At 42.9% G+C, this 20,737-nt stretch overlaps 1 protein-coding gene across 3 annotated transcripts in view; it reads left to right on the plus strand.

Annotated features, from left to right (window-relative positions):
• Positions 1-20,737, plus strand: part of htt (huntingtin) — a 164,278-nt gene that overhangs the window by 115,252 nt on the left and 28,289 nt on the right. For all 3 annotated transcript variants that reach the window (XM_060926394.1, XM_060926395.1, XM_060926396.1), the window contains 12 exons: positions 1,778-1,900; positions 2,001-2,217; positions 2,777-2,922; positions 8,470-8,647; positions 8,749-8,844; positions 9,010-9,194; positions 11,443-11,569; positions 11,665-11,768; positions 11,857-12,011; positions 15,844-15,983; positions 17,638-17,720; positions 17,819-17,949. In XM_060926394.1, coding sequence (XP_060782377.1) covers positions 1,778-1,900; positions 2,001-2,217; positions 2,777-2,922; positions 8,470-8,647; positions 8,749-8,844; positions 9,010-9,194; positions 11,443-11,569; positions 11,665-11,768; positions 11,857-12,011; positions 15,844-15,983; positions 17,638-17,720; positions 17,819-17,949 — 1,685 coding nt within the window. The remainder of the gene's footprint in view (positions 1-1,777; positions 1,901-2,000; positions 2,218-2,776; positions 2,923-8,469; positions 8,648-8,748; positions 8,845-9,009; positions 9,195-11,442; positions 11,570-11,664; positions 11,769-11,856; positions 12,012-15,843; positions 15,984-17,637; positions 17,721-17,818; positions 17,950-20,737) is intronic.

Consider the following 20,737-nt stretch of genomic DNA (forward strand, 5'->3'; position numbering starts at 1 on the left):
ACCAGAGCGCCCGGGGAGCAGTCAGGGGTCAGGTACCTCGCTCAAGGGCACTTCAGGCCAAGGCCGCCCCATGTTAACCTGACTGCATGTCTTTGGATTGTGGGAGAAACCCATGTAGACACGGGGAGAACATGCAAACTCCACACAGAAAGGCCCTCGCCAGCCACTGGACTCGAACCCAGAACCTTCTTGCTGTGAGGCGACAGTGCTAACCACTACACCACCGTGCCGCCCTTAAAAATATAGTACCGCTTTTTCCACGCAATCTTGTCATACAAGGCTTATAACCAACTTGGTGCTACGTACGTGCCTCGTCGACTGTCAGATCATGTATCACTCGATTTCGTGGAATACTTGTTCAGTAATAACCTCAACTTCGTCTGTTATTATTCACCGTTCTTCACGTCACCTTTGGCGAATATTTGTTGATGATTACCGTACGCAAGTGAAAACAAGAACGAATTTCCCTCATGGATGGTCCACAGCATTACATATAACATTTAATATTATGAGATGAAAGTATGTGTTCTGTAATACAATAAAAATTTAATAAATAATTTTTGGCTAATAGCTGTGCTATGAGAGCAACAGAGCACTTTGGGATACTTCGCTTGATGTTGGGCTGCATCACACCACCCCACCCTGTCACTGAGGATTTTTCCTCTGATGCCCCTTTTCCACCAAAGCAGTTCCAGGGCTGGTTCGGGGCCAGTGCTTAGTTTGGAACCGGGTTTTCTGTTTCCACTGACAAAGAACTGGCTCCGGGGCCAGAAAAACCGGTTCCAGGCTAGCACCAACTCTCTGCTGGGCCAGAGGAAAGAACCGCTTATGTCAACGGGGGGGCGGAGTTGTTAAGATCAACAACAATAACAAGACCACGAAAGGTCGCCATTTTTAAGCGACGAGAAGCAGCAGCTGTACAAACACGAAGTCATCCATTATTATTATTATTGCTGTTGTTGTTGCTGCTGCTTCTTCCGTGTTGTTTTTGCTTCGATATTCGCGCCAAGGTTTATGCAAACGTAGCGACGTAACTGACGTATACAGCGACGTAATGACATGGCTTCCCTTAGGCAGCTGGGCCATAGAAGGTTCACGCTGCACGCTACACGCGTGTAAAGAAAAGTGGACAAACGTAGCATGACTTGCTCTGGGCCATAGAACGGCGTTCACGTTGCACGCTGCACGCTGCACATTTTACGCGTGAAGCGAGAAATGAACATGCACACTTTTTTCTAGGCGTGAAGATGGAAATTCCAGTCAATGCATGCGGTCACCGCCGCGCCAGCCAATCAGAACGGGTCTAGGGAGATAACTCTATGCTTTCAGGGGAAAACTTCAGAAAAAATATAATTGAATGGTATAATTGAAAAATAGTTCTTCATCGGGATTGTCAAGCAGATTATAGAATGTTCGGTGAAATTCACCACGGGTTTCTCTCAGAAGGAAGTGTTCTCGGCTCCAAATTCTGTTCCTTTTTCTCTTCCTCTGTCTCAGTAAAAGCAGAATGAGGCAATCGTCGTCATCCGAAGAGTCCATATTGTTGGTTACTCGGTCAAAGTAGAACAGACGCAACACGTGAACATCCAAGCATGAAGTTTAATGGCCCAGGGTCCGGTTCTTCACGTGAACGTGTAGCGTGCAGCGTGAACCTTCTATGGCCCAGCTGCCTTAGCACCGTGAGCTATGGAAAAGCAAACTGAGAGCATTTCCCAAGAGCTTTCTTCCTTGCGTACTGTAATTGTGTGTGTGCTCTCGTATGGCTTGTCTGTTACAGGATTGGTATGTTGCCCTGGTGAAATCCCAGTGCTGTGTGAGAGGTGAAGGATCTCTATATGAGACAACTGACCTGCTAACCAAACTACCCCAATCTGACTTAACCGCCATCATGTCCTGCAAGGTACGCATCATAAACCTACATAAGGAATACACTGATGATGAAGTTACAGGAAAAAGCAACTTGGTAGCCTTTGTGCCTTCTGTCTGCGTGTCTGTCTCAGGACTTTAACCTGTGCCTGCTGGCTCCGTGTTTGAGTGTTGGACTGCAGAGGCTGTGCAGAGATCAGGGAGCGGTTCTTTTTGAGACAACCCTCCAAGTGATTTTCGAGCAGTTGGCAAGCATCACAGCACTGCTGCCCTCCCCTCATCAACCACTCCTCCTCTCTTCACAACCCAACGCGGACTCTGCTTACTGGAACGCACTTAGCACTGTATATGGTGAGTGTTCCAGATTGTAAATAGCCCTGTTTATATCTGCTATTTTCACGGGTTTCAAATGCGTCCCCACGGAGTACTTGTTATCTGGTTTTGTGACGAGGTGCAAACTATATGGCCCAGTATGCACATGCTTATCTGTAGCATTTATTATTTTTAACCTCTCCCTGCGATAACTGAGGAGACACCTAAACCTACACTTTTCTGCTTTCTCAGCTAAAACAGCAGTCACAACAAATGCAGATCACATTTGCTCAGTGGACAAGCCAGCTCACTGAAGGTCACACGTGAGCCCTGAAAGAGGCATGTTCTTTAGTTAGGTGAACTTTGACGTATGAATGCACAAGCCATGAACCTTTTGTTGCTTTGTGATGGCCGGATAAAAAAAATTGCCGTCCCATTTAAGATTTTTTTTTTTTGTGTGTGTGTGTGGTAAGTCTGTTTTTATCCAACTCTACTAGGATTTTCTTGTCAGCCTCTGTTGCAAAAAGAACAGCAGGGTTTATTATTTATTATGTTACGTTTTACTACTATTAATTGTGTGTGTGTGTGTGTGTTGCAGGTGAGGCAGGATTTTACCAGAAAGTGATGAGTGTGTGTAGTGCATTGAGTCGGTACCTTCTGTCTCTGCCCAAACTGCCCTCGGCACTACAGATCCCTCCTGCCACCGAGCACCTGATCACCTCCTTCACCACCCTGGTCATTGAGGTATATAAACACACACACACACACACACACACACATTTTATATTTATATACAACCCCGATTCCAAAAAAGTTGGGACAAAGTACAAATTGTAAATAAAAACGGAATGCAATAATTTACAAATCTCAAAAACTGATATTGTATTCACAATAGAACATAGACAACATATCAAATGTCGAAAGTGAGACATTTTGAAATTTCATGCCAAATATTGGCTCATTGGAAATTTCATGACAGCAACACATCTCAAAAAAGTTGGGACAGGGGCTATAAGAGGCTGGAAAAGTTAAAGGTACAAAAAAGGAACAGCTGGAGGACCAAATTGCAACTCATTAGGTCAATTGGCAATAGGTCATTAACATGACTGGGTATAAAAAGAGCATCTTGGAGTGGCAGCGGCTCTCAGAAGTAAAGATGGGAAGAGGATCACCAATCCCCCTAATTCTGTGCCGAGCAATATCAGAAAGGAGTTCGACAGTGTAAAATTGCAAAGAGTTTGAACATATCATCATCTACAGTGCATAATATCATCAAAAGATTCAGAGAATCTGGAAGAATCTCTGTGCGTAAGGGTCAAGGCCGGAAAACCATACCGGGTGTCCGTGATCTTCGGGCCCTTAGATGGCACTGCATCACATACAGGCATGCTTCTGTATTGGAAATCACAAAATGGGCTCAGGAATATTTCCAGAGAACATTATCTGTGAACACAATTCACCGTGCCATCCGCCGTTGCCAGCTAAAACTCTATAGTTCAAAGAAGAAGCCGTATCTAAACACGATCCAGAAGCGCAGACGTCTTCTCTGGGCCAAGGCTCATTTAAAATGGACTGTGGCAAAGTGGAAAACTGTTCTGTGGTCAGACGAATCAAAATTTGAAGTTCTTTATGGAAATCAGGGACGCCGTGTCATTCGGACTAAAGAGGAGAAGGACGACCCAAGTTGTTATCAGCGCTCAGTTCAGAAGCCTGCATCTCTGATGGTATGGGGTTGCATTAGTGCGTGTGGCATGGGCAGCTTACACATCTGGAAAGACACCATCAATGCTGAATGGGATGTCCAGGTTCTAGAGCAACATATGCTCCCATCCAGACGACGTCTCTTTCAGGGAAGACCTTGCATTTTCCAACATGACAATGCCAAACCACATACTGCATCAATTACAGCATCATGGCTGCGTAGAAGAAGGGTCCGGGTACTGAACTGGCCAGCCTGCAGTCCAGATCCTTCACCCATAGAAAACATTTGGCGCATCATAAAACGGAAGATACGACAAAAAAGACCTAAGACAGTTGAGCAACTAGAATCCTACATTAGACAAGAATGGGTTAACATTCCTATCCCTAAACTTGAGCAACTTGTCTCCTCAGTCCCCAGACGTTTACAGACTGTTGTAAAGAGAAAAGGGGATGTCTCACAGTGGTAAACATGGCCTTGTCCCAACTTTTTTGAGATGTGTTGTTGTCATGAAATTTAAAATCACCTAATTTTTCTCTTTAAATGATACATTTTCTCAGTTTAAACATTTGATATGTCATCTATGTTCTATTCTGAATAAAATATGGAATTTTGAAACTTCCACATCATTGCATTCCGTTTTTATTTGCAATTTGTACTTTGTCCCGTGCATTTATTTATTCATTCATTCATTTTTACACGCACACACACACGGTTGCATTAGAGTATCCAGTCACTGGCTTGCCACGTTTATTTTTATATATTTAATGAAATTAATGTTGGCACACACTGAAAGTTAAGGTGTTTCACATTTGGTCAGTGTGCGTCACTAAAGCATAAATCTAAATCTAAAAATCTTTTTTTTTTTCATTGACCCTTTTTCATTTCCGTTTCCAGTTGAGAGTACGCCGTGCGCATTCTGGTCGGCGCTCCTCACCGGAGCGTTTTATTTTATTTTCTCTTGTTTTTTTCTTTTTTGTGCTTGTGTAGTTTGATGTTTGTTTTTGTTTTCTCTGCCGGTTGTGGTGTAGCTCCGGACCCAGTTTTGGGCGTCGGTTCCCTCCAGGCCTTGGTTCGCTGTGGGTGATGCCTGTGCTGCTCGCTGTGGACTGCAGTGAGCTTGTCGCTCATTTTAACATCGTGGTTGTCAGTGCTTTAGTGTGCTTGGCATGGTGTTCCGAGCGATGTTGCCTGGTGCCGTCACGGCGGCTGTGCTGGCGGTGTGGGACTTGTTTTCGTGTTCCTTTTTGTGGGACTGTGGCTGCTACACCATTGCAATGACATCCTGACCTTTATTTGGTGGAATTTTTTTTTTCTTTTTTCCCCCCCTATAATTGTAAAGCGACCTTGGGTTTTGAGAAAGGTGCTATATAAATTGAAATTGTTATTAATATTATTAATAATAATAATAATAATAATAAAGAGACCGTAAAATACCAAATAATAGCCCGGGCGATTATTTGTCTCAATCACGTAAGAGACCCGGTGCGTATTAGAGACTAGGCGGCTATTTGGAACAGGCGATTAATTCCTTCTTCACAAATACCTTCCCCAAAATCTACCTCAAAACGGGGAAAAAATCATCCTCAGATAGGCCTACTTTTAACCAGTATAACTTACAGTTTGTTTAGAGTTAGATTACAGATAGCACGGTGCCGACTTCGGGGAATTTTGAAGACGCAGAATGCATCTTCGCATGGCACAGTCGGGGTGGATAAAGGATAAATCACACACCTTTTCCTGTTAATGACTAGTTAAGTGCATGCTTTACAAAATAATCAAGAAACCACACCATTGTCTGTGCGCAGCACTGTGATTTAATTACTCTGCAAAGTTATGGTCACTTGCGATCACCCTCACCCATGCAGCCTCCACCCTTTGCGCTTCGCGATGTCTGTCAATCTGAAATTGCATGGAGGGCGCGACGTTGAAGCAACATAATTAGGGTGCGAAGTGTCAAACCAAAGGGTTTTTTCTTATGCTGAAAAATAAGTGACCTGCAGTGGCTACATACTGTCATCTTGCATTCTCACGTTTCTCTCCAAGACGTCTCCCTATTTGGCCGATATGAGCCTATTCCCCGAGTGAGTTGGTACGGTGGCTCGACCCCGTAGAAAACTTAAAGTTCGGATGAAAGTTAGTTGAATAGGTTACTGACTTGTAGGCCTACATGTTGCCTGCCTGACGCGTGCTTCTGCCCAACTTGCACGACAGATTACTTGTTGAAAAGGCCCCTTGGATTAGATTGGCCGCGAGCAGACTGAAATGCATGTTAGAACGCTCTCACCTTTTTTGGAAAGCGTCTTCCAGATCCGAATGGGTAAGGGCAAGTGAAATGGTATAAGGTCTTTAATAAAACTCAGTGTGTGCTTTGACGCATGCATTCGGCAATTTAGGTCGTTTAACAGAAGCAGCAGTCCAACCTTGGAAACCCGCAGTCCTCAATGTCACCACACACGCTGGCTTTCGTTGGGTATACCCAAAGGGGTGGCTAAGACATCTGTCAAAAGTTACGGAGTTGCATTCCTCAAGAAATATTACGGTAGACCAAGATTATAACATTGAAATGGCATGTTTATTATCACGTAACAAAATGTTGTAAACAGTATTATAGAAATAATTTCATTCATTCATTCATTCATTCATTCATATTGTTTCGGTAGAAAACTATGCAATGCAAAATCGTTTAAACACCAGAAAACCAGAAAAGTGCTGGGCCTCAAGATTCTAGATAGAACGTTCGGACGCTTTTTTTTTTTTTAGACCCCGGCGAGTATTCGGAACCGGCCTTTATTTGTCACAACACACGCGTACACCCGGCTGTTAAAGGGAACTCGGCGGTTAATTGGAACTCGGCTATTATTTGGTATTTTACGGTAAGCATGTAACGATTTGATTCACAATATTGGGTTTACAATTCGATTTCCCCACAATATTTTTGAAATGATATTAAATGAAGAAACTTTCTTCTCCTTTTTTGTATCAACTTAAACATTCTTTTTGTTGATTTAACAAAATCCTTTTGTTTCATTGTCTTAACAATAATTATTTACCCACATTTGCAAAGGATGGAGTAAAAAATAATCGCCTATTAACTAAAATATTCCACTTAAGGTTTTTTTTCCTTCATTTTTAATAACAGATGGGTCTTTTCTTAATACCTTCATTTGTCTTCACTTTTCTTTAGCATTCGACAGTCTGGAAAAAGAGAGCTTTGATTTCTTGTTAAATCTATTTGTACAGTCTACAATTTGTACACTGCACACATTTCTACACAGTCTGTTTATACGCTAACAGCTCTTTCCCATTTTAGATCTGTTTTTTTTTTCATGGCATTAGAGCTGTGTTACATCCAGAGTTACAGCTCGGAAAAACTAAGCTTGCGTCACCTGACAATCGGGATTCATTTTTTTAAATTTTATCTGTTTGATCCGTCATAAATTTGTATTGCGATTTATCATCACGTGATGTGATATATCGTTTCATGCCTACTTGGAGCTCGGTAATATGACAATGTAGTACAGATATCGTAATAATTTATATGGCAATGCACTGTTCGGTGGTGATGCTGGTATAGTGATGTTTTGACATTTTTAAAAAAATACTTTTAATATAACAATTGCGTACAGTGGAAGCACCTGATTTGATGTTGATTTATAATATTTTGAATTGTTAAAATTGTACCCCCCCTTCTTTTCAGTGTTGATTTATACTGATTTTAAAAAAAAATAAATTTCAAACTAATTTTTGTCATTTTATATTTTTTTATAATTTTAGATATTTTTACTAATATAAAAACGTCAAACTAATTTTTAAATGTTTGTGCTTTCATTGACGCCGCAGTACAGTTTTCGTATCGGCTCTCTTCAGCTAATGATTGATGCTAATTTTGTAGACGTGCAGTAAGTAATATTAAAAACATGCGCTGAAATAATCTCTGTGAAGTTCCAGGTCCTGTCTGTGGATGCAGACTTGCATTACTCACTCTTGTAACTCCATGCATTTGTTTTGCAGGGCTTCATAGTAGTCATTATGTTGTAAGATCGATAAAGAAAGTGTAATGGTCTCATCTCATTATCTCTAGCCGCTTTATCCTGTTCTACAGGGTCGCAGGCAAGCTGGAGCCTATCCCAGCTGACTACGGGCGAAAGGCGGGGTACACCCTGGACAAGTCGCCAGGTCATCACAGGGCTGACACATCGACACAGGCAACCATTCACACTCACATTCACACCTACGGTCAATTTAGAGTCACCAGTTAACCTAACCTGCATGTCTTTGGACTGTGGGGGAAACCGGAGCACCCGGAGGAAACCCATGCGGACACGGGGAGAACATGCAAACTCCACACAGAAAGGCCCTCGCCGGCCCCGGGGCTCGAACCCAGGACCTTCTTGCTGTGAGGCGACAGTGCTAACCACTACACCACCGTGCCGCCCAAGTGTAATGGTGATCAGGAAAGCCAACAATTGTGCATTTTAGTTAATATTCATAACCTGTGGTTGGTGATCCATCTTCTTCTCCATCTGCCCCCCCCCCAAAAAAAAATAAGAAAATCTGGATATTCTGACACACTCTCTTTCTGTCTATAGCTTGTGACATGGCGTTTGCTCCAGGACCGGTTACCTCTCAGTGTGGATGTGCAGATGAGTGTGTCCTGCCTGTGTTTGGCCCTGCAGCAGCCGTCAGTCTGGACAGACTTTGCCTCTCGAACCTACCTCACTCACACCTGCTCCATCATCCACTGCATCCACCTGATAATCTACGCAGGTATGTGTGAGTAGAATGTTAGCGAACTTCAAACATGAGCTTTTATTGGTTATATAGGATGTATGAAACTGAATGTTTTGTTTTGGGTGTGTTTCATGCAGTCACAGTTGGTCCTGGTGATCAGCTAGTGAGGCCTGAGAGAAAGACGCATACTGACCGAGACTCTGAGGAGGACCAGGTGGATTCGGGAAAAGCCAGTGAGTATTATATGTATGCACACACTTACTGAGGCATATGCCGACAGAGCTGGCACTAAGGATGGGCCTGAGTACTTACAAGCGAATAATCATAACTTGAATGTCTGTTTGTTTACTTATTTCCGCTTATAACTTATTGAGACCAAATCACTGTGTGTATTTCAGACCTGTGTGAGCAGCAGTGTTGCGAGATCATGGCTGAGCTAGTGGAAAGCCTGCAGAGTGTTTTGGCTCTCGGTCACCACAGAAACAGCAATATCCCAGCATTCCTTACTCCTACTCTTAGGAACGTCATCATCAGTCTGGCCAGGCTGCCTCTTGTCAACAGCTACACACGCATCCCTCCGCTGGTGAGTGAAATATAGTTGGGCAGCGTATAGACACATTTGATTTCACTTTGTCAGTATCTTTTCAAAATTCTCTTCCAAATAGCTTTCAAAAAATTTGCATACAAAAATTTTCTACATTTTGTAAACCTGGAACTGAAGTTGACTTAAAGGAGAACTGAAGTCATTTTTAAACTTGCTTTATTTCTTAATTAACGTGTTATTCAGTTACGTTTTCGGTTTTTAGTAACCTTATATCGTGACTCGTATTGGCAATTAAATATTAGACTTATCGGCCTATTCGGTTTTTAGCCGTGTTGAATTTAGTTCGTTTGGTCCACGGCAGGCGTCGCTTATCCACGCGATCTTCACGAGACTTGTGCGAGACTTCGAAATGTCAAGTGTCAGCGCCACCATTTTGAAAACTGTTTTCCAAACGAAGTATTGCACAAAAACGAGTTTAAACGACTGCCTACTTTTTTCAAACTTTCCTGATTGCGATCAAAACAAACAAAACTTCCGGCTTGATTACGTCAGCATTCGAAAGAGGGCGCGCATTAGCCTAGTAAACTAGACCCACCCGCCTAGCGGCCAAAAATATTTTTTGCCTAGCGAATGGGTCTAGCCTCGCACCATATAAACAAAAACACCCCGGGCATCAAATCGTGCCCACCAATCACAACGCAAGGTTTTTGTTTGGATTCTTTGGGCGGGCTTTTGCAGGAGTGACGACAAAGCTGCGCGACGCTGGAGAAAGCACAGCAGGAAAGATGGCTACGGCTAGTGAACAGCGCACGTTTGACTCCGCTTTGGAATCAGTTTTAGAAGAATTAGACTTGGAGTTTTCGTTGAAACATGAGCAGGAAGAGGCTCTCCGCTCATTCCTTTTCAAGAAGGACGTTTTCGCTGTTTTGCCGACCGGCTATGGCAAAAGTCTGATCTACCAGCTGGCTCTGCTCGTAGCCAAAAGGATGGGGCTAGTTTGTGCAGTACGAAGAATTAATAAACAGCTTTGAAACATTACTTTTTGATTGTTTCTTATTTTCCCGTTATTTTAAATTTAAGGGAAATTATTTCACCAAACACCACTAAATAAAAACTCTCAAAAACAGTTTAAGCAAACCCTTGAAAAACACTTGGAAAAAAAATGAGTATGTTAAGTATGTGGTACAGACTCCAAACTTGTGGTCATTATCTCCAAACTTCTTAATATCTAGAACCTGTTTATTAATTAATACGCATTTTGAAAAATTATTTATTTCAAGGCCTCCCCCACTGCTTTCTGTCGCTCTGACTACGTCACAGTCACTGTTGCGCTGATTGGTCAGAGCGTTGGCCTATACGCACAGAGACAGTTTGAAAGACAGCGGTTTGTTCCTCCTGCCCGCTTCAGAAATGTCTACGGATCGAGGCCAGACTAAATATTCACATTTAGTCTGGCTTGCCAGGCTAGGCGCGCATGTCTTTTGACAACGTTGGCAGATGTCGGTCGCTTTGATTTCCGCTGTACGTTTTACTTTCGTCCTACGATGTCTCGCACAGGTCTCAACGAATCTCGTTTACGGCCATTACTCTGACATATGGACTGATATATATTACAGAGCGTATTTCAAACACTCGTAACTTGCTATAGCAGCGACAAAATAGCCATCAGAAATGCATTCCGATATTTAAGAACATGAGAGAAATAGAATTTTGATGATAAAATATTTGCCTTCAGTTCTCCTTTAAATTGGATTATACGTCACAAATCTACACATAACAGCCTATAATATTGGAGTAGAGGAAAATTAACTTTGTTTTGTTTTTTTTTTCATTTGTAAATGGTTGTAATTCCAGAAATTGATACTTGTTGATGTGTAACCCCTAAACCAGTTGCCATCAGAAGTCACCTCATTCATAAAGCCAAAGATGCCATAGTGTCAGTCCAGTCTGGTTATTAAAAAAAAAAACCTTTGAACAGTCTGTGAAACGCCATTAAAACCGCTTTTAAAAGTGGAAAAGGATACATCCCAACAGCAACTCTAACTAGAGCAGCCAACAAGCCAAGGGTATCGTTCAACATAATGCTGCCACCACCATGCTTCACTATGTAGACATTCTCAGGATGATGTGCGCTGTTGGGTTTCTGCACATCACTGAAAATAAGCCAGCTCTCCTCCTGTGTCATTAAATGTCGCTGTTTTATTTACATCTAGTATGTATATCTCCCACCACTAATGTGTAGTGTGTTTAGTAATCAAATGTGTGCCTGTGTGTGCGTGTGTCATAGGTCTGGAAGCTGGGCTGGTCCCCCAGACGTGGTGGGGAGTTTGGCACAGCACTGCCTGAGATTCCTGTCGAGTTCCTGCAAGAGAAAGACGTCTTCCGAGAATTCCTCTACCGCATTAATGTTCTCGGTACAATAAAAACCGATGTGCTTGGGCTCTCGTTGCATTCTTATGATATCAGAAGCTTGTTTCGTGTGCTGATTGGTGTGTTTTGTCTGCTGCAGGCTGGAGCAGTAGGACCCAGTTTGAGGAGACTTGGGCCACTCTGTTAGGGGTGCTGGTCACCCAACCAATCACGATCGATCAGGAGGAGGAAACTCAGCAAGAGGTGACAGCATCGAGTGCACACCGAATTATTTGCCATTTCATCGTAATCCAACTGACCCTGTTACTGAAAAATGTACTGTGTGTATCAGGAGGATCTGGAGCGGACACAGATAAATGTTCTGGCGGTGCAGGCCATCACCTCCCTGGTGCTGAGCGCCATGACTCTGCCTACAGCCGGGAACCCTGCAGTCAGCTGCCTGGAACAGCAGCCGCGCAACAAGAGCCTCAAAGCATTAGACACCAGGTGCATTTGAAGAGCGCTTTTCCAAAATGCTATAAATCCATTTTGATTGTTTTGAGAAAAATGACTTTTTTTTTTTTTTATACACAGACCCAAAAATCCCCCCCCCCCCCCCCAAAAAAAACCTCATTCCTCTGATTTAAAATGGTTTATTAGAAAAGTCTGAACATGTCCAACTGCAAACTTCAAATCTGTCAACATTTTGGTTGATTATAGGGGTGTTCACACGGCAACTTTTACTCCGGTGTAGCACCGGGGCTGCCCCGGTAGAGCGTTCACACGGTACAAAGTTCTACCGGTGTAGCCCCTGAAAGCTGCTTAAACCGGTGCAAATCTAACCCTGCTCTTGCTCCGGAGTAAATGCTAGTTTGCGGGGCAGCACTGATATAAAATGGGACGTCTGAACGCTACAGGGGTAGACTCGCTACGCGTGAGGACAGTTGATTACATACGGGCATTGCATAATTTTCATCCTGGTATTTTGCGCTTCCAAAATGGCGACTATCAACAACAACAGAACTGCGTTTCTTCCAGTGTTGCCAGATTGGGCGGTTTTAAGTGCATTTTGGCGGATTTGAACATATTTTGGGCTGGAAAACGTCAGCAGTATCTGGCAACACTGGTGTCTTCATCCACGTTGTTTTCTCGGCGCTTGGTGATGCCATGACAACCGGGAAAAGGAAGTACATTTTCACGCATGCACATATTTCATTTCCGCATTATTACTATTGTATAGCACGGTCGCAAAAACTGCCGTGTGAACGCAAGTGGGGCTGCACCGGTGCTAATATGCTTCTCTGTAGTAAGCAGGTTTGTGACGTGTGATCGCTCCACAAAATTTACATCGGTGTAAGATATATCGCAACAAAATACATCGGTGCAGCATCGATGCAAATATGTGCCGTGTGAACACCCCTTACATAACCAAAGCTAATTATTTTTTCTCCCAAAATGATAAATATCCATGAATTTGAACTTTTTTCCAAATCGCTATAAATCCAGGAACTCTGTTTTGCCTTATTAACTGCTGTTTTTTCACCTGCTGTATCAAAAGTCTATGTTCCAACCTTGCAGGACATCATAAATCAGTATGAGTGCAGGTAGTATCAGAGTTCCTTACTGGATGTCCAACCTCACAAAAAGGATCACCCGTCAAAACGGAGTCAAATCCATATTTTACTTCGTATATGGGACGTGGTTCCTTTGGCAGAACATAAAAGCATGTAAAATCGGTCACTTTGAGTCAGCTTGTCTGCATGGCATAGCTGTGCGTTACGAGCAGCACTGTGTGTATGGACTACTGCTGGAAACAGTCCGCCACCAAAATGGTGAATTTTCTTTTCTTTTTTTTTTCTTTTCCCTTTTGTGGTTGTCTGTGTTTAATCTACGCTTCCTACCACCTGGCGAGAGCATCACCTGCTCGTCAGAGCCTTCGAAATTGTTCATTTTGTACAACCTCGATTCCAAAACAGTTGGGACAAAGTACAAATTGCAAATAAAAACGGAATGCGATGATGTGGAAGTTTCAAAATTCCATATTTTATTCAGAATAGAACATAGATGACATATCAAATGTTTAAACTGAGAAAATGTATCATTTAAAGAGAAAAATTAGGTGATTTTAAATTTCATGACAACAACACATCTCAAAAAAGTTGGGACAAGGCCATGTTTACCACTGTGAGACATCCCCTTTTCTCTTTACAACAGTCTGTAAACGTCTGGGGACTGAGGAGACAAGTTGCTCAAGTTTAGGGATAGGAATGTTAACCCATTCTTGTCTAATGTAGGATTCTAGTTGCTCAACTGTCTTAGGCCTTTTTTGTCGTATCTTCCGTTTTATGATGCGCCAAATGTTTTCTATGGGTGAAAGATCTGGACTGCAGGCTGGCCAGTTCAGTACCCGGACCCTTCTTCTACGCAGCCATGATGCTGTAATTGATGCAGTATGTGGTTTGGCATTGTCATGTTGGAAAATGCAAGGTCTTCCCTGAAAGAGACGTCGTCTGGATGGGAGCATATGTTGCTCTAGAACCTGGATATACCTTTCAGCATTGATGGTGTCTTTCCAGATGTGTAAGCTGCCCATGCCACACGCAATAATGCAACCCCATACCATCAGAGATGCAGGCTTCTGAACTGAGCGCTGATAACAACTTGGGTCGTCCTTCTCCTCTTTAGTCCGAATGACACGGCGTCCCTGATTTCCATAAAGAACTTCAAATTTTGATTCGTCTGACCACAGAACAGTTTTCCACTTTGCCAGTCCATTTTAAATGAGCCTTGGCCCAGAGAAGACGTCTGCGCTTCTGGATCATGTTTAGATACAGCTTCTTCTTTGAACTATAGAGTTTTAGCTGGCAACAGCAGACGGCACGGTGAGTTGTGTTCACAGATAATGTTCTCTGGAAATATTCCTGAGCCCATTTTGTGATTTCCAATACAGAAGCATGCCTGTATGTGATGCAGTGCCGTCTAAGGGCCCGAAGATCACGGGCACCCAGTATGGTTTTCCGGCCTTGACCCTTATGCACAGAGATTCTTCCAGATTCTCTGAATCTTTTGATGATATTATGCACGGTAGATGATGATATGTTCAAACTCTTTGCAATTTTACACTGTCGAACTCCTTTCTGATATTGCTCCACTATTTGTCGGTGCAGAATTAGGGGGATTGGTGATCCTCTCCCCATCTTTACTTCTGAGAGCCGCTGCCACTCCAAGATGCTCTTTTTGTACCCAGTCATGTTAATGACCTATTGCCAATTGACCTAATGAGTTGCAATTTGGTCCTCCAGCTGTTCCTTTTTTGTACCTTTAACTTTTCCAGCCTCTTATTGCCCCTGTCCCAACTTTTTTGAGATGTGTTGCTGTCATGAAATTTCAAATGAGCCAATATTTCGCATGAAATTTCAAAATGTCTCACTTTCGACATTTGATATGTTGTCTATGTTCTATCGTGAATACGATATCAGTTTTTGAGATTTGTAAATTATTGCATTCCATTTTTATTTACAATTTGTATTTTGTCCCAACTTTTTTGGAATCAGGGTTGTACATGAAATCGAAGTTTGAAGTCCAAAAATCCACGTTGAAATTCCTAAAGCGTGGGTGCCGCCATGTTGGATATCGATTGGTCGAGAGGAGCTATCGCGGTTTGCGGAAAAACGGGAATGGCGCTTGTCAGGATATGAAATGAAACTATGATCAGGAGTGTTAAAGACATGGGGGTTTATCGCGATTTGGTAAAAGACAAAGACGGAATAACAAACGGGGATCGGCTCTTGATATGTTGGCACTGCTAAGTCTTTTTTTTTTTTTTTCAAATCGGGAGCTTATCACGTTTTGGAAAAGAGCGCTTCATTTCCTTTATAATGGTTGAGGGTCAACTTCTAAACTAGTGAGCAGAAGATCAGATGCCAGGACTGCAATAGTGAAATGAAGGCGTTATCATTGCTCTTAAGACTGACTTGCTCAGTTATTCACTTGCATTATATGCCATCTTTACTGTAAATGTCTTCTGAAACCCAGAAACTGACCTGACTAGGCTATAAAGTTGGATCTAATTAGGTAATTAGTGAATTAACTATAGCTAAACTCCCAGACACAGAATCTGCTCGGCCCTGAGACAGTGACTCATCCTCGTCTCGTATTAAAAGAAGACAACTGCGATTTGATGTTTCTGTGGAAATGAGAAGAGTAATGAGAAAATTAATTAGCGTAAAATTATTAAATGAAGAGTAATTGGGTACAAATTCAACAAGGTCACCAGAGGCCTAAAGTCATCAGTAAATGAGTTGTGAAGTCTTTTCTTTCTTGCCCTTTCTTTCTGCAGGTTTGGACGTAAGCTGAACGCCATCAGAGGTGTAGTGGAGAGGGAGATTCAGGCCATGGTGTCCAAGAGAGACAATATAGCCACACACTTCCCTTACCAAGCCTGGGACCCAGTGCCATCGCTGTCATCTTCATCTGCAGGTCAAACACAAGCAGTCCTATACACTACTGTTCAAAAGTTTGGGGTCACATATGCCTCTTTTTCACCAAATCAGTTCCAGGGCTGGTTCGGGGTCAGTGCTGGTGCTGGTTCACAACTCGTTCAACTTGTTAGCCAGCTGAGAACCAGTTTGCTTTTCCATAGCTCGTGGTGCTAAGGGAAGCCACGTCATTACGTCGCTGTATACGTCATTACGTCGCTACGTTTGCTTAAACCTTGGCACGAATATCGAAGCAAAAACAACACGGAAGAAGCAGCAGCGGCAACAACAACAATAATAATAATGGATGACTTCGCGTTTGTACAGCTGCTGCTTCTCGTCGCTTAAAAATGGCGATCTTTCGCGGTCTTGTTATTGTTGTTGGTCTTAACAACTCCGCCCCCCCGCTGACGTAAGCGGCTCTTTCCTCTGGCCCAGCAGAGAGTTGGTGCTAGCCTGGAACCGGTTTTTCTGGCCCCAGAGCCAGTTCTTTGTCAGTGGAAACAGAAAACCCGGTTCCAAACTAAGCACTGGCCCCGAACCAGCCCTGGAACTGCTTTGGTGGAAAAGGGGCATTTGAAATGTCCTTATTTTTGAAAGAAAAGCACTGTTCTTTTCAATGAAGATCACTTTAAACTAATCAGAAATCCACTCTATACATTGCTAATGTGGTAAATGACTATTCTAGCTGCAAATGTCTGGTTTTTGGTGCAATATCTCCAAAGGTGTATAGAGGCCCATTTCCAGCAACTCTCACTCCAGTGTTCTAATGGTACAATGTGTTTGCTCATTGCTATATGCCCCTTTTCCACCAAAGCAGTTCCAGGGCTGGTTCGGGGCCAGTGCTTAGTTTGGAACCGGGTTTTCTGTTTCCACTGACAAAGAACTGGCTCTGGGGCCAGAAAAACCGGTTCCAGGCTAGCACCAACTCTCTGCTGGGCCAGAGGAAAGAACCGCTTACGTCAGCGGGGGGGGGGCGGAGTTGTTAAGACCAACAACAATAACAAGACCGCGAAAGATCGCCATTTTTAAGCGACGAGAAGCAGCAGCTGTACAAACGCGAAGTCATCCATTATTATTATTGTTGTTGTTGCCGCTGCTGCTTCTTCCGTGTTGTTTTTGCTTCGATATTCGCGCCAAGGTTTATGCAAACGTAGCGACGTAATGACGTATACAGCGACGTAATGACGTGGCACCGCGAGCAATGGAAAAGCAAACTGGTTCTCAGCTGGCTCGCAAGTTGAACGAGTTGTGCACCAGCACCGGCTCCGAACCAGCCCTGGAACTGATTTGGTGGAAAAGGGGTATCAGAAGGCTAATGGATGATTAGAAAACCCTTGTACAATCATGTTAGCACAGCTGAAAACAGTTTAGCTCTTTAGAGAAGCTATAAAACTGACCTTCCTTTGAGCAGATTGAGTTTCTGGAGCATCACATTTGTGGGGTCGATTAAATGCTCAAAATGGCCAGAAAAATGTCTTGACTATATTTTCTATTCATTTTACAACTTATGGTGGTAAATAAAAGTGTGACTTTTCATGGAAAACACAAAATTGTCTGGGTGACCCCAAACTTTTGAACGGTAGTGTACATTCAGGTGTGGATAGTTTTCTGAGCCTTTTTTCAAACTTTTTTTTTTTTTCTGCTTTGTGCAGGCACTTTAATCAGTCACGAGAAACTCCTCCTGCAGATCAACACCGAGAGAGAAATGGGCAACATGGATTATAAACTAGGCCAGGTTAGAAAATGCAGATCCAACTAGCAATAACGCAGTAAACCTTGTCCATCTTTTAAAAGCGATCTGGTCATGTCTGGCTTGTATTCTGATTGCTGTAGGTGTCGATTCACTCTGTGTGGTTGGGGAATAACATCACTCCTCTGAGGGAAGAAGAGTGGGGTGATGATGAGGAAGATGAAACCGATGCTCCTGCAATTGCCTCACCTCCGACATCTCCTATTAATTCTAGGTGAGGTCATATAGAGACACTTAGACACACAGAACTACATTCAATTTGAATTTTCTCAACCTCGTTTCACACCCGCATGCAAAAGAGCCTCAGGCGAGAGGGCTTTTTCTCGGTACGTGTGCTATATGGGTCAACCGTTTCAGCAACAGCAGCAAGCAACACTGTCAAGCTATGCACTTTAACCATAGGCGGTACTCCAAGTTCAGTATGAAGCAGTAAAGCGACTGGCTCGGATGAGTCTTCGGACCAATCCAGTGGAAAGTGTGGTCAGCCTTTTTTTTTTTTTTTAAATTCCCCACCCATATTTCTTACTTGCAGTTAGTTTTGTACAAAATTGGTGTCTCATCCTTTCATGTACACCAATATTAAATGTCCATAGAGGCATTACGAAGAAACATAACGCTTGGACAGAAGTAGCAGAGATCATTGGTGCCTATCAGGCCTTTCAATTACATGAAACCTGTGACGGATAACGTCCTAGACACCCAAATTAAAAAGGCGCCCAAATTAAAGTGCCATTCCACCATTGGATGTATTCTTTGGCATAAAATACAATATATTTTATGACAACATGACTAGACAGAGAAATCTTTTAGCTTCAAAATGATATATCAAACATAATTTTTTGACAACGACAAGTATATTAATTTTGCGACCAAAGTCACCTATCCTTTTAATTTCCGCACGGTAGTGAAACGTGATGTCATCGGCAGGTTCCCCTTCTTGTGTACCACGTCACGTGTGACGTGGCACAGATTATCAGCAATGGCGGATAGAACGTGATTGTCAGCTTCGGAAAAGAAGCGAAGGAAAATAGCAAGTGATGCCCAAAGGAGACGGTCGATGGTGAATACGGCACAGCAATCGACAAGTGGAAATCGCGTTCTATCCGCCATTGCTGATAATCTGTGCCACGTCACACGTGACGTGGTACACAAGAAGGGGAACCTGCCGATGACATCACGTTTCACTACCGCACGGAAATTAAAAGGGTAGGTGACTTTGGTCGCAAAATTAATATACTTGTCGTCGTCAAAAAATTATGTTTGATATATCATTTTGAAGCTAAAAGATTTCTCTGTCTAGTCATGTTGTCATAAAATATATTGTGTTTTATGCCAAAAAATACATCCAATGGTGGAATGGCACTTTAAGGTCAAGCGCCCAAAATATGCTACCAAAAGTTAAAAAAAAAAATGTTGGTTAAATAAACTTGGCTGCATAAAACCCAATATCTTGACTTTTTATCTTTAAAAACACGGAAATTAGCAAGAATTAGCATGTATTTCTCGTAATTGAGGCAAAATCCGCACCATTCATGTCGTTCCGGGTTCGTCGAACTGGCCGTAAGCCTCGCGCAGAGCTTGAATTCTCTATCAACGGCAATCGGCACACCATGATTTCGTAGAGGAACGAGACTCGCGTACCAATGACCAGAGTAGGATTTCCACATCATCTTTCTTCTTTTTATGCCTCCGCCACCGTAAGGTGCAGGAGGCATTATGTTTTCGGGTTGTCCGTCCGGAAACCTTGTGAATGCGATATCTCAAAGGCTAATGAAAGGAATTTCACCATACTTTCACCATTTGTGCGCTTTGGGACGAACATGAACTGATTTAGATTTTGAGATCAAAAGGTCTAAGGTCAAGGTCACTGTGAGGTCAAATGTCTGTCCGAAAACCTTGTGAACACAATATCTCCAAGGCTAATGTAAGTAATTTCACGAGGTCAAGATTACTGTGAGGTCAAATGTCCATCCCCAAATCACAACTTACCGTAATAAGGCGTGTAGTCTACCGGGTGGAGGCATCCCCATCGACGCCGTTGGCCTCGAGTTCTATCTAGTTTTATATTGTTTTATGGCGGTTGGCAAACAGCTCTTATGTGCATTACCGCTACCTTCTGGACTGGAGTGTGAACCAGGATGTCCTATTGTGCTAAATTCTCCTAATAATTCCTGTATCATTTAAAAACCTAAAGCCTAGGTCACAACCGGACGTACGATTTTTTGGCCGTACGATTTTTGGCGTTTCCCAAATCGCTGCACTTTTTTTGTTCGTGGAGAAAGACGCACGTTGGCCGTAAGTTTGTCTTGCAACCTGAAAAAAAACTTAAGCGCCCGTAGAGTTTGTTTAACATGACAAAGAACCTCTGCGGCCAGTCTACGGCTCGAAAATCAGCATGTCACACGCGCACCCTCCGTGCGTTTCTTGCGTTTTTTGCACGTAGACCGGCTGTAGGAGCACGTACGGCCGGTTGTGACCTCGGCTTTAAAATAGCCCGATATCTTGCTTTTTCATTCCCAGGCTCCTTTCCTCCAGGCTCTCCTCAGGCACCAACACATCTTTTAAATACTAGCTAACTGTATTCTAATTATTTTTGTCATGTACATCAAGACGGATTAATGCTGTAGACATTTTGCAGTAAAGGTAAAAATAATTCATAGATTTCTTTATTTATTCATAACTTTGTAGCTAAAAAAGCAGCAGCGGGTTTAAACACAGAGCGCTGGGAAAACAGTATTTTGCGCGTGCAGAAAAGCCCAAATTACCCTGCATCACGACGGAAAAAGCCCAGATTCAGAAATACAGGGTGTAGGCCAAATTATGTAATTGAAAGGCCTGCCTATGGTGAGTGTATGTGGCTAGTACAGCTAGCTTAGGCCCTGGTCATACTACAGCTCACGATGGGTTTACAAATACTTGGCAATGGAAAAATTGGTAGCATCGCCACCAATCATGCAATGTTCTCTGAGCTTCGCGAGTTGTTTTCTGATGCATCTCTGCAT

Source organism: Neoarius graeffei, chromosome 7 (assembly GCF_027579695.1).
Source record: "Neoarius graeffei isolate fNeoGra1 chromosome 7, fNeoGra1.pri, whole genome shotgun sequence".
Classification (NCBI taxonomy): domain Eukaryota; kingdom Metazoa; phylum Chordata; class Actinopteri; order Siluriformes; family Ariidae; genus Neoarius; species Neoarius graeffei.